This window comes from Capra hircus, chromosome 16 (genome assembly GCF_001704415.2).
Source record: "Capra hircus breed San Clemente chromosome 16, ASM170441v1, whole genome shotgun sequence".
Lineage (NCBI taxonomy): Eukaryota > Metazoa > Chordata > Mammalia > Artiodactyla > Bovidae > Capra > Capra hircus.
The window spans coordinates 62,852,219-62,866,530 of record NC_030823.1 but is presented as its reverse complement, the minus strand read 5'-3'; the positions used below and the strand labels follow the sequence as shown (position 1 = coordinate 62,866,530).

At 44.2% G+C, this 14,312-nt stretch overlaps 1 protein-coding gene across 1 annotated transcript in view; it reads right to left on the bottom strand.

The window, feature by feature from the left end:
- The window catches only part of LAMC2 (laminin subunit gamma 2), a 69,921-nt gene that overhangs the window by 43,937 nt on the left and 11,672 nt on the right, over nucleotides 1-14,312 (bottom strand). The window contains exon 2 of the mRNA XM_013970345.2: nucleotides 3,438-3,626. Within this exon, the coding sequence (XP_013825799.2) occupies nucleotides 3,438-3,626 (189 nt within the window). The remainder of the gene's footprint in view (nucleotides 1-3,437; nucleotides 3,627-14,312) is intronic.

The window sequence follows — 14,312 nt, the reverse complement described above, 5'->3', positions numbered from 1 at the left end:
AAAATGACTAAGAGAGCTTGCTTCCTTTTGAGGATGCTTTAAAAATATAGACACTTGCATTTTTAAATAGCACTATTATTATTATTATTCAATCACTGTATTTAATAATAATTAAATTATTATCTAAGACATGTTTCAAAACAATAACTCAAATGTTATAGTCTGAGTAATCCACTGCATCGCTTGTACATATTTAAAAAAAATAAAATTAAGAGAACAAACCCAACATCATTAATGTCTGAGCAGATCTCAAGAATTTAGGCATCAGGGGAGGAAAACACAAACACACAGTGAATTTCAAAGTATCCACAGAAAGTTTTCAGGGTTACAAGAACTGAGGATAATTCAGCCCTGTTCAGTTCAGTTCATTTCAGTCACTCAGTCGTGCCCGACTCCTTGCAACCACATGAGTCGCAGCATGCTGAGCCCCTAAAATCATCACCTAAAAATAAGTCTAGTTGGTATATTTAGAAGAAACTGGTGTAACATCCAAAATCTGTGACCATTTTGGGGGTTATAAATGCTGTTGGCTTCATTTGCCATGCATACAATGGAAGCTTTTGGTAAGATGAATTTTTCTGCATTTGAAATTGAATATACAACAAATTCCCTTGGGAAGTTATATTTTGCAAGTGAAAAATACCCTCTGGCTAATGGGGAAACAGAAATCACACAGAGAATTAAATTCTTGTTACTGATTTTGTGACCTGTGCAGCCAACAGTTAGCCGGAGATGGCACACAGTGGGGACAGCCCCTGCCACCAATGTGCCACTCAGCCCTCGAAAAGTTCCATCACTTCCCACTCTAAGCCTCTGTTACCTCGTTTGTAAAATGAAAATAATAGCACTGTCTTCATAGGGTTATTTGTGAAGATTAAATTAATTAGTGGATGAAAGTGTTTAGAAAAGTGCCTGGCACAGAGTAAGCATGTAATTCATGTTAACTATTAATATCATACAAGACATAAATCATCACTGGGCCCCACTGCTTCCTACTAGGCTGTTCACCCTGAGTCCAAGATATCTTTTCCCCCAAAGAAAAGAAAGAACCAGGCTCACTGTTGCTGGGTAGCAACAAACTAGAGAGTGGGAAAGGGCCGGCGTGGTAAAGCCTCTTCACCGTCTCGCTCCATGATGCAGGCTCCTTGTCTACTCCCAGACTAATAGCCTTGTCTTCAGGCCAGGCTTTCCAGCTGAGCCAATTACATTTCTCATCACATTCACGCTGATTATTTTCCTGGAATGACCCAACTCTAGTGACTCACAACAAAGCCGCATCACCTAAGGGATACGATCTTGTCAGAGAGGTTAAATGCCCATTAAAGTGAAATCATTTTTCTTTTAATTTTTCTTTGGTTCAAAGGGAGAATTACTAAACCCCAAAGATTCTGGATGCTGAGTCAAAGCCACAAAACTGAGCGAATCTGACTCAAACCATATGGTAGCAGCAAGTCTGGTGAATCTGAGAATGATGGCTGGCGTATGGGTTTGTATCACCATGGGGTCACCCCAGTTTTCAAAGCCTCCCCAACGCACGCTACTTGCAAGACATGCCTGGGCCAAAGCCTGCCCATTTTTAGATTCTTTCAGCTGCTGCTAAGAATTGGCTTCACAGAACTGTACTGAGTCATAAGGCTATAACTTTTTGGTAAATTAACATTGATCACATTATACTATTAAGCGCTTTTTGGCAAAGAGAAATAGACATGCCAAGGAAGAAAACAGACAAATAAGGTAGCTTTACAAAGCCAACTTTAGGGACTTTCCTAGTGGTCAGTGGTTAGGACTCCCCACTTCCACTGCAGGGGGCACTGGTTCAATCCCTGGTTGGGAAAATAAGATTCCATGTACCACATGGTATGGCCAAAAAGAGTTGTTTTTAATTTTTAAGTCCCAAGTATTTATCTCTCTCTTCCTCTTTATATTTACTAACTTGTCTTTACTGTCCGCTCGTGACTATGATGGTAAAGAATCTGCCTCAATGAGGGAGACCCCAGTTCAATCCCTGGGTTAGGAAGAGTCCCTGGAGAAGAGAATGGCTACCCACGGCAGTATTCTTGCCCGGAGAATCCCCATGGACAGAGCAGCCTGGCAGTCCACAGTCCTTGGGGTCGCAAACGGTCAGACACAACTGAGCAACTAACACTTTTCATGATGACCTCAGCAGGACACGTGCATCTGTGTACACATAAACCACCTATAGTTCTGAGAATACAGCAGTGGGTGACCCATTTAAAACAAGAACAAAAACAGGCTCTCCTATGAACCAGCCACCCTATTAGGTCTTATTTATTGTTCTGTTTTCTCTTGTTCACAACCCTGTGAAGGATTCTAATCTACCTATTCTGTGTCCGTCTCTTTTATCAGTCTCACTTTATCTTGCCAGCACCCGGCATAGCACCAGAAACAAATCTTTCTAATCTCTTATTTTTGAGAGGTTGGTCGAAGGGATAGTTATGGAAATGGAGAACTATCACTGGACGAATACAAGCTTCTTTGTGGGTAGCCATTTCCTTCTCCACGTCAAAGACTGTCATCTGCTGGGAAAAGTCACCGGGTGCCTCTCTTGGGGCTGGAATTCCAACTAATGTGCCCTGAAGACCACAGCTGGTTCCTACAACCTAGCCTTAAGAGAAACATGTTTCCTTTCAGACTGAAATTGCTAAAACAAAAACAAAAACAAAAACCAGTGTCTAGTAGATTCGCAGTTGTTCTAGAAAATTTTTAATAAACTTTATTTTTAGAATTATATGTTCATATGTTGAAAGGAAATTATTAGTTTTGCAGTGTATTTTTCTGTTCTGTTTGTTTACTTTTGCCTGTGCCATGGGGTACCTTAGTTCCTAGTCCAGGGATCGAACCTGTGCCCATGCACTGGGAGTACTGTGGAGTCTTAACCACCGGACCAACTGGGAAGCGTCTGTTCAAGAAAACTGAACATCTGCCTCTTGGTCTGCTCTCTCTCTCTTTTCCCCTGCCTCCCTCCCTCCCCATTCTCTCTGCTCCTCCTCCCCCTCTCCCCTCCCCCTCTCCCCTTGCTCTCCCACTCTCCCCTTTCTCTCCCCTCCCCCTCCTCCCATTGTCTCCCCTCCCCCTCCCCCTCTCCCCATTCTCTCCCCTCCCCCTCTCCCCATTCTCTCCCCTCCCCCTCCTCCCATTCTCTCCCCTCCCCCTCCTCCCATTCTCTCCCCTCCCCCTCCTCCCATTCTCTCCCCTCCCCCTCCTCCAATTCTCTCCCCTCCCCCTCCCCCTCTCCCCTTGCTCTCCCACTCTCCCCTTTCTCTCCCCCTCCCTCTCCTTCCCTCCCCCCATTCTCTCCCCTCCCCCTCCTCCCATTGTCTCCCCTCCCCCGCCCCCTCTCCCCATTCTCTCCCCTCCCCCTCTCTCCCTCCTCCCATTCTCTCCCCCCCGCCCATTCCCCTCTTTTATCCAACTACCTTTGGAGTTGCAATTGCAGGGCAAGCAGCGGTCCCTCTCCCTGTGCCGGTAAAATCCTTCCCTGCACCTCTCGCAGTGAATGCCCCCAGTGTTGTCACTGCAGTGGAGGCAGCGGAATCCATTTCCTGTCAGTCTGTGAAGTTCCTGATCAAAGATGCATTGCCTGGACTTTCCGTTGCAATCACAGACTAGGGATTAGGGGGAAAAAAAGAAGACATCGTCAACAGAAAACAAGTCAGGGCAATTCTCCTAGGTGTTCTATTATTATTATTAATAAAAACGATGCCCAGGGTACTACATACTAGTTTAAACTGCTCAGTGGCCAAAGGTAACGGGGTGAAATTGGCCGCACGATGATGGAGGGAGTTCTCAGTTTACCTAAAGGAAGCGGTGCTGGAGGAGTGTTGCCTTGGAGAACACAAAACAACATGCGGTCAGGGTAGCCAGACTGCCAGACCCCCCAAGACAAAGCAAAGCTCTAATATTACGTATTTTTATGTGAAAAGTCCTGGTTTAAATATATGCAAGGAATTCATTTTTAAAATTCTGCGAAACCCCATAGTACGAGTCTATGGGCTGGAGAAGATCTGAGGACTGCTGGGACGTGCACTCTGGCACGACTGTGAAACAGCTGAAGGTGTTATCCGTTCAAGACCTATAGCATCTGTCCTTCCAGTGATGGTCAAGGCTGAGGAGCTAATTTTTTTTAAAAATTTACTTTATTGAAACACAGTGACTTGCAGTGTTATATTAATTCCTGGTGTTCAGCAAAGTGATTCAGTTATACATACATATATACATTCTTCTTCATATCCTTTATTATGGTTTATTACAGGATATTGAATAAGTTCCCTGTGCTATGAGTAGGACCTTGTTTATCCACTTGCATCTGCTAATCCCAAACTCCCAATCCATCCCGCCCCAACCCAGCCCCCTCGGCAACCACAGATCTGTTCTCGCTGCCTGTGAGTCTGTTTCTGTTTCATGGATAAGCTCATTTGTGCCACATTTTAGATTCCACACGTAAGTGAAATCATATAGTATTTGTCATTCTCTTTCTGACTGACTTCAGCCAGCACGATAATCCTAGGTCCATCTGTGTCACTGCAAATGGCATTATTTCATTCTTTTTGTGGCTGAGTAGTGTCCCACTGTGTGTGTGTGGATCACGTCTTCTTTATCCATTCATCTCTTGACGCTCATTTAGGTGGTTTCCATGTCTTGACTACTGTAAGTAGTGCTGCCATGAACACAGGGGTTCATCTGTGCTTTTAAATTACAGTTTTGTCTTGGTATATGCCCAGGAACAGGATTGTTGGATCACATAGCAACTTTAGTTTTTTGAAGAACCTCCATTCTGTTTCCTAAAGAGGCTGCACCAATTTACACTCCCACGAACAATGTAGAAGTGATCCCTGTGCTTGAAGAGCTAATATGACTATCTGGACAGGTATTTCCTCCCCTCTCACTGTGCCATAAGGGTCTCTCCCAAAAGCAGGAGTCAAAAAGAACCACAGTCCCATTAAGAAGGATTTTCCCCAGGTGTCTAGGAAAGTATACATTGTGCATGTTCCAAAGAGACTGTGGGGTGACTAACATGTCCACGCGGGACCGGAACAGCCAATGAGTTAACAGGGGAAATCCTTAGCGTTTTACCTGGCACACCGCAGACCCCCAACAAATATTTCAGCCACAGTTTGGAAAAGATGATGAGCCTAAAAGAATGGTATCAAGTACCAGTTCTGCTACTTCCTCAGGCAATCACTTCCACTCTCTGAATCTTATTTCTTTTATAAACGTAGGCTGCATTTTCTACCTCCCTGGATTGTCGAAAAGGATCCCACTGAGAGAAGAAGATCAGGTCCTTCGTCTATGCTGTTTCGTCCCTCACTCACAGGAGAGAGGTATTGCCTCAGATGAGAAAAATGCAGCTCACAAAGGTTAAGTAACCCGACCCAGTGGAAAGCTGGGATTTGAACCTCTGTCTGTTGCCAAAACCCACTTTCTTTCCCCCAGAGACACTGTCTCTATTGGCCATGCAACCCTAGTGAGAACTTGTCTCTGGCAATGTCCAGGGCCGTGACTTACCCTGGGGACTCATTTTAAAAGTCAGCAAATGTAGCAACATGTACAGAGCAGCTGCCTGTGCAGGCCTTGCCAGCTCTGGCGGAACAAAGGTGGCAACGGTGGCTAAGTATAGCTGCCGACCTTCTTAAAGGACTTCATTGCAATAACTCCTAAAACTCATTCTGTTACTCCTGTGGGTGCCCCTAATCTGAGCAAAGTCAAGAACCTCCATCCAGAGACCAGCATGTTTCTGGGACTTTACATTCAGCAGCTCAGTTAATTCTTGCAATAACATTTTAACATGGGTTTAATAATCCTCATTCAACAGATGAGGAAATGAATGCATAGAGGGGGTAGGTGTCTCACCTCAGCTCACACAGCTAAAGTGGCAAGGGTGTAATTGCTCCCAGGTGTGTCCAGTCACAAAGCTCTCACCTTTCTATGTTACTCTTGTGTCTCAAGACTCTGGTCTGCTACTGTGTGTAGGTATTCTTCCTATGACTCCCTCAAGGAGAGTTATTCAGCCTCTTCTCCAGTTCTTCCTAATCTGGCAAGATGTCCCATCCCTCCTGAGACAGCTCTGGTTGTTACAAATTATTTGTATGCAATTTTATTTTTTAAACTATAATTTTTCATTGTTCCCCCTCCTTTCCTCACTCATCTGCTATTTTATTTATTTTTGGCTGCACTGGGTCTGCATGGCTGTGCACAGGATTTCTCTAATTGCAGTGAGCCTGGGCTTCTCACTGTGGTGGCTTCTCTTGTTGCAGGGCACAGGCTCAGAGGCTGTGGCACACGGGCGTAGTTGCTCCGAGGCATGTGGGATCTTCCCAGACCAGGGATGGAACTCATGTCCCCTGCATTGGCAGCAGAGGATTCCCTGGTAGCTCAGACGGTAAAGCGTCTGCCTGCAATGTGGGAGACCGGGGTTTAATCCCCTGGTCAGGAAGATCCCCTGGAGGAGGAAATGGCAACCCACTCCAGTACTCTTGCCTAGAAAATTCCATGGATGGAGGAGCCTGGTGGGCTACAGTCCATGGGGTCGCGAAGAGTCGAACACGACTGAGCGACTTCACTCACTCACTCTTATCCACTGAGCCACCGGGATGTCCCTGCAATTGTAAATGTGCCTCTGTCCCTGTAATTTTATCATGCATTCTGTTCTTCTGCAGAAAACAACACATAGACAGACACACCTAATCTCTTCTCTATTTATCGACTCCTCAGACATTTCTCACATTTACATTTACAAGGCGCTGCATCAGCCAAGCCCTTAAGTATCTGAAGATAGGACCATCTTCATCTTTAGCCTTCTCTTCTTCAGGTTAAGCTGAAGACCTGTCACGTCCAGAACTTTCAGCCATTTCCCAGGTCACGATTTCTAGTTTCATCTTGACTCCTTTCCTAGGAACAAACTCTCATTTTCACTACCTTTCTTTAAATGACCAGAATTTATTACAGCTCTTCAAATGTGGCTTGAACAGCTCAGCTTACAGCAGGACCAGATATTTTAATTCCACAGATGAGCCTAACATTTCACTAAACTCACAGCCCATGAAGTTTGCATTCAGTTCAAACTCCCAGGGCTTTTTCACAGAACTGATGCCAAGCCGAATCTTTCCCAACGAATGTTTGTGTAACGGATTTTTCTGGATCTCCAACAGATGCGCCACACAGCTGCCATGTGCTGTGAAATTTCTGCCGAGCAGCTCATTAGGCACGAACAAGAGCTAAATCCACCAGCCAACGATCCTTGTGAGGCTGTCCAGTTGGATCCCACACTGAGCCAGTGCCCTCCCTGCCCTGGATGACCTTTGGGAACAATCTCGAAATAATTTCAAACATCTCATTGCTTTTTAAATTTTCTGCTTTTTGTGTGGTCTCTGTTTTCTTTTTTTGTATTTATTTTATGCTTATTCTGTTTATTTATTTGTCTGCACTGGGTCTTGCAGGAGCTTCGATGTTTGTTGCAGCGTTCGAACTTCTAGTTGCAGTTTGTGGGATCTACTTCCCTGACCAAGACCCGGCTGCATTGGGAGCGTGGAATCTTAGCCACCCAGACCACCAGGGAAGTGTCTTTTTTCATTCAAAACAAACATTTTACTGGTAGAAGTTAATTTCATTAGGAAGTGATGTATTTTTAGAGCATTATTTTAAAAATAGAAAACCCCGTTATAATCTTTTTTTAACCATTTCCCTTTCCTTCTGTCCTTTCTGCTTTAAAGCTCTGTTATGAAAGAAATGATGTTCTTCCTTTAAAATTCACAGCCTTCAATGGAGACACCTTCATATAATTCCAGTACAGGAGGTCTTTAGGTAGCATCTCTCCACTCTGGAACTCTGCGGTAAACCTTTTGTAAGCTACCCTCCTCTCTCTCTGTTGGGCTTCTCTTTAAGCCTAGGGTTATGTACGTTTCCCAGGTGGCTCAGTGGTAAAGAATTCGCCTGCCAATGCAGGAAACGCAGGAGACATGGGTTCAATGATTCCCTGGAGTAGAGGAAATAGCAACCCGCTCCAGTGTTCTTGCCTGGAGAATTCCACGGACAGAGGAGCCTAATGGGCTATAGTCCACGGGGCCACAAAAAGTCAGACGTGACTGGGCACACACACCTATAACACATTTTAAAACAAGAGGAAACTCTAAAAATGTTTTTTTATTATGCTTCCTTTTTTTCTGTTTAGCCTTGTTTAGCTTTAAATCTGTTATAGACTTTTTTTAATTTTTGTTTTGAAATCTACTTGCTATTCTTCTAAATTTGGGGCCAGCTGTAAATTTTCTAACTATATTGTCTAGTTTCCATCAGGGAGCCTTGACACAAAAGCCAGTGATACAAGTATAAAGATGGGGGTCTTGGACATGTCCTGGGTCCACTGGGAATCATTTGTCAAACCCTTTCATCCAACAAATATAGACTGAGCACCTATGTGCCATACCGTTTTCAGGAATTTAGCGGTAGCCGGAAACCAACAGACGGGACTACCCTGGTGGTCCAGCAGCTAAGAATCTGCCTGCCAATGCAGGGGACACGGGTTCCATCCCTGGTCCTGGAAGAGCCCACATGTTGTGGAGCAACTAAGCCCACGAGACGCACCTACTGAGCCCACACAGCTAGAGCCTGTGTTCTGCAAGAGAAGCTACTGCAATGAGAAACCCATGCACCGAAATGAAGAGTGGCCCCGGCTCCCTGCAACTAGAGAAAGCCCACGTGCAGCAATGAAGAAGACCCTGCACAGCCATAAATAAATACATTTTTTAAAAAAACCAATAGCTGTCCAAGACTTCATGGAGTTTTCACGATACTTAGAGGAAAAGACATACATTTCATTCATTCATTTAGTTAAGTATCACTTCACATCTAACAGGGGCACTGCCCTGGTACTCGAACACTGGGCTTTGTGAGCCAGCAAGATTTCAATAAAGGGAATCATAATGTTTTATACGGGCGTCCCTGGTGGCTCAGCCAGTAAAGAATCTACCTGCAATGCAGGAGACCTTGGTGCAGTCCCTGGGTTGGGAAGATCCACTCGAGAAGGAAATGGCAATCCACTCTAGCATTCTTGCCTGGAGAATTCCAAATAATTAAATATACACTTATTTAATATATATTGGACTTTGTCCCATATGCATCTTGGACATGTCCTTTGTCACATACACATGATGTTATCACAGTTTTCCTCATTCTACCGTGGACAGGTATAGGTCCAGGATCCGGCATTAAGCTATTTACTGTATGAGAAAATACAGAAACAAATCAGACTTGGACCTGAACAGACCTGAACACTTATAGGGTCTAGGAATTAAGAGTGGCAGAATCTTTCTCCCTGTCTCACCGATTCTGTATCACAGGAACCAGGTCCTACCTACTACCCTTATTTGACTATTCATTTCTATGGAACTCTTTCCAAATTAGGGACATCTTTTCAAGGTTTTGACTTCCCTGGTGGCTAAGCGCTTCCCAGATGGTAAAGCGTCTGCCTGCAATGCGGGAGACCCAGGTTCAATCCCTGGATGGGGAAGATCCTCTGGAGAAGGAAATGGCAACCTGCTCCAGTACTCTTGCCTGGAAAATCCCATGGACTGAGGAGCCTGGTAGGCTACAGTCCATGGGGTCGCAAAGAGTCGGACAAGACTGAGTGACTTCACTTCATTTTCAAGGTTTTGTCCTGTCCCCTCACCATCCCCTCACTCCACCCCCTCCCCCTAAACCCTTGCCCTGTCAGCAGGGATGCTCCCCAGGAGCTAAAGAAAGGAGATTCAGCAAGTTCACCTCAAGCCCGGTACGCCGAACATGCCACTCAGACTTTTTTGTATTTCTTTCAGTCTAGGAAAACGTGGGTAGTAATTGTGTCTGACTGCAATGTATCCTGCTTCTTTGGCACTGAAGCGTTTATTATCATAATAACTGTAATAGCACACCATTGCTGACCCTCAAGGTACTTCTTAGAAAAGCCTGAAGGGCAGCCAGAGGCAGGCTGATCCCCCCCCCACTCCCCACGCTCCCCACCAGGAAACACAGCCCAGGAGCTGCAAAGTCTGCAAACAATGCAACAAGGTGAGCAGGCCGCCTCGGGCCCACCTAACACTCCCACCCTCGCCCAAGCACACAAATCCAACCGCTTGGGACAGGAAGCTCGGGGCCAAAGGCTGTTTCCAAGCTGTATCCGTCAAAGAATGAAAGGAAACTGGAAATATTTCCTAGGGTTGTACTGGGGCAAGGTCTTGGAATAATCAGCATCGGGGGCTGCAGTTCATCAAGACCTCATTTTAAATTCTTCAGAGGAAATGTTGAAAGCAATTACGAGAACGGATCAACAATTTGGCATTCCTGTGACCATTGGTATACAAGCAAGTCCTCTTTCTATTGTTCTAAACATAAAAAACGCGGCTCTGCTTTTCACCAAGCTGATCTAATTTCCACCTTCATATGATGGACCCCTGTGCTTTTTAGCGCTCTAACAGTAACAACAAAATTTTAAATCCAAACTCCTTTCAAAACCCTCTAGATCTGGCCCTGCGGACCTCTCCACCTTGACCTTGGTCCTCTTTCTATCTCTTGTTCATTGGACTCCAACACATAGACCCTGGCATGCACTAATCCTGGGGGGCACAAGCTATTTCCCTTTAGGCCTTTAGGCTTGCTGTTTCCTTTGCCTGGGCACTACCTGCTCCCACCCTCTCTGAACTCACTCGGCAGAAGAGCAATCTTAGGAACAAAAATTAGATTGCATTGGTCCATAGTGATAACCGGTTAAGAGCTTCTCTTTCTGATTGCCCACAGGTCTTCATCTCCATCTCTCTCACAGCACTTGTCACTTTCTATCCTGAGTCATCCCTATTCGTGTACATGACTAACTTCCTCTATAGCACTTCTCACTTTCGTATCTGAGAAAAGGAATATTACTTGCCGTATCAGTAAACGAGCAAGTCACAGTCATTCACCAGAGATTACAGCCCTCCAGTGTGAGCCAGTGAACTCTAAAAGATCTCAGGAAGAAGAACACCTGCCATCTAGAAGCCATCAGACTGCAGCCACTCCCTATGCTGAGCCTTAAGGAAAGGGAGCTCAGGATGTGAAAACAGGATACTGGCCCCAGACAGATGAGGTGCACATCAAAGGAATGGTCTCAGTGAGTCCTGACTCTTGCATCTTTCCATATATAGAAAAGTGCTAAATTCCTTAACATGGGATATCTGGTTTTCTTTAGTTTAAAAAAAAAAAAAACAACCTTTTGACATTCTGGCTACCTGCCCTTTGTTACAAAATTTCTATATACCTGCTCCTCCCACCAACCCACCCACCCACCCCACCTCCTGGGAGCAGTTCTCTCAGGATGACTTGAGATGCTGCCTCCTGCGTTTAAATTCTAAAAGATTCCATGAACTAAAACATAACTCTCAACTTTCAGGTTGCGTGTACTTTTTTCAGTCGACATAGCCCATCGTACCTAGTACAGGGCTTGTGACTGTGACTGTTGGAGGAAAGGCTGGCTCAAAGGAAGGATGGATGGAAGAACAGACAGAAGAAAGGAAAGAAGGAAGGCGGTCTGATTCTAAGAAAAGCCAAACAGGAATGGGAACACAGAAATTTCTCAGGACTCTAGGGACCCAATATGAAATTTTCTCAACATCAATACATCAAGTTTTCATTGTCTACATATAAGGCATTCAGTGTTAAAAAAAAAGTTGATGTTTGTACCCCCAAAAATAAAAACTATGGGGAAACAAGAACAGCATGAATTGCGAGAGGAACATGACAATTTTGTTAGAAGGAGCGCAGGAGACTTCCAGTTTGCTGTTTTCATTGGAAGAACCATTTCAGCGCCAGGATGTCCCAACCTCTGTGTGTGAGCCTGAAGCTGCCATTGTGAAGGGCAGCACGCCTAGCACCGCGTGCAAGGAGGGGCAGGGGCGAGGCAGGTGTGAGACCATGAGGTCAGGCTGCCGCGATCAGGCAGTCTTGACAGGCAGTGTACTTGGCCCCTGTGCGGGACTATCTCAGGAGCTAGGAATCTGAGCGTCATGTTGGAACCTGACAGTGTGTGCTGGCTCCTGTTACGTAGAGCCTCGCTGCTCTTGTTGCCATTTCAGCTGCTAAGAGCACTAACACTGAACCACTTAAATAGCAGCAAGTTTAGAATAAGCGACCTGCAATCTCCTGGGGATAAGTCCACATATAAACCACTTAGGGATGGTGCTTAATTCTCTTCCTAATTTAGAGGATTAGACAGGTATGTGCCTTATGTTTCCTTTCTTGTATTTTCTGCCTCTCATTCCCTTTCTGAGACATCGAATCTTTTCTTCTGCTTCCTTGTTGAAACTCTCTTCCCTTGGATACTATGACGCCATACTGCCAGGCTCCTCTTGGCTTTTCACCTCTTCCCTTACCCCATTCAAGTCTTTGTGGGATCCTCTCCTTGCCCCATCTCTAAGTGTTGGTGCTTCTCAAGTCTGAATCGTGAGCTTCCATGCCTCTCACAATAGAACTCTAGAACTCTCATCCAAGCCAAGGACTTCAATAACCACAACAGGCGTGGACGTACCAAGACACTTCCCTAGCCCAGAATTCATTCTCAATTTTAGATCCTCATACCCAGCCATCCACTTTACATTTTCAACTGGTTGTCTCAAAAGCTCTTTACACAAAACATATAAAAACTAAATTTATAAATAATACTGCAATGAACTTTGGGGTGCATGTGTCTTTTTGAATCATGGCTTTCTTAGGGTATATGCCCAATGGTGGGACTGCTAGGTCATATGGTAGTTTTATTTTTAGTTTTTAAAGGAACTTCCATATTGTTCTCCATAGGAAGCAATCTAAATGTCCATTGACAGATGAATAAAGAAGATGTAGTACATATATACAAGGGAATATCACTCAGCCATAAAAAGGAATGATATTGGGTCATTTTTAGAGACAAAGATGGACCTAGAGTCTGTCATACAGAGTGAAGTAAGTCAGAAAAACAAATATCGTATATTCACACATGTATGCGGAATCTAGAAAAATGGAACCTCTTCGCAGGGCAGGAATAGAGATGCAGACGTAGGGAATGGACGTGTAGACTGGGCAGAGGGGACGGGAGGATGGGATGAGTTGGGAGAGGGGGACTGACATATATGCACTATCGTGTATAAAACAGACGGTTAATGCGAACCCGCTGTATCGCACAAGGAGCTCAGCTCAGTACGCTGTGATGACCTAGAGGGGTGGGATGGGAGGGCAGCGAGACGAAGGTCCAAGAGGGAGGAGATGTATGTATATAGACATATAGATGATTCATTTGTTTATATAGCAGAAACCAACACAACATTGTGAAGCAACTATACCACAATTGAAAAAATAATATATAAAAAAAAACAACCACCAAGTTGTTGTTTCCCTTCAAGTCAGAAAGCTGAGAGCTATCCTTATAGGATCTCCATCTTTTTCATTTGCCGATATTCTATTCAATGGCCAATTGTATTGATATCATCCTCTAAACAGCTCAAGCCCATCCAAGTCTATCTCCATTACAGCCACGCAAGACCAAATGCCAGCTGTCTCTTGTCTCTTGGCATAGCTTCCTAACTGAATCCTCTGCAACTTCTCTTGCCTCCCTCCACTCAGTATAGTCAGAAAAGCTGTTTCAAATACAAATTTTACTAATATCTCTCCTCTATAATGCCTTTAAAAAAATTTTTAGATAAAGACCAGAACTCCTAAACATTGCTTACAAAGACTTCCACTGTCTAATCCTATCTACTTTTCCAGCCTAATTTCATCTCTCTCCCATTCATTTCACTTATATTTCATTTTACGTTTTTACTTCCTCTGCTTCTTAATATTCTTGCTTTAGAGGAAAAGCATCATAGTGGGCAGACATGAGTTGGGGCTATAAATCCCAACCACCCTCCTCCCTTTTGTTTGTTCAAAGAAATTACGCTAAAAATTCAGTCTTAATTTATTATTATTTAGATATCATCCCCTTCCTCTGAGTCAAAGAACTGGCCTCATGTACTGACAACTCTTTTCTGTTCAAAGACAGCAATCATCACCTCTGGGAAGTCAGCTGTAATGAGGCTCTTCATCAAGAAGTCAAAATATAAATAAATAGAAAATGGTGAATAAAAGTAAAGGTGAGAATAGCATACTCACTTTAAAAATCTGGTAAATGCCTATTTTTAGAACAAAAACAATTAAAGCGGGTGTCCTTTAAGTAGCAATCTATTATAAAGTATTTTAAAAATTATTTTTACAAATACTCCAATTGCACATTACTTATGAAGTCTGAAGCAAGAAAAACCTGGCACATCTATCGGTTT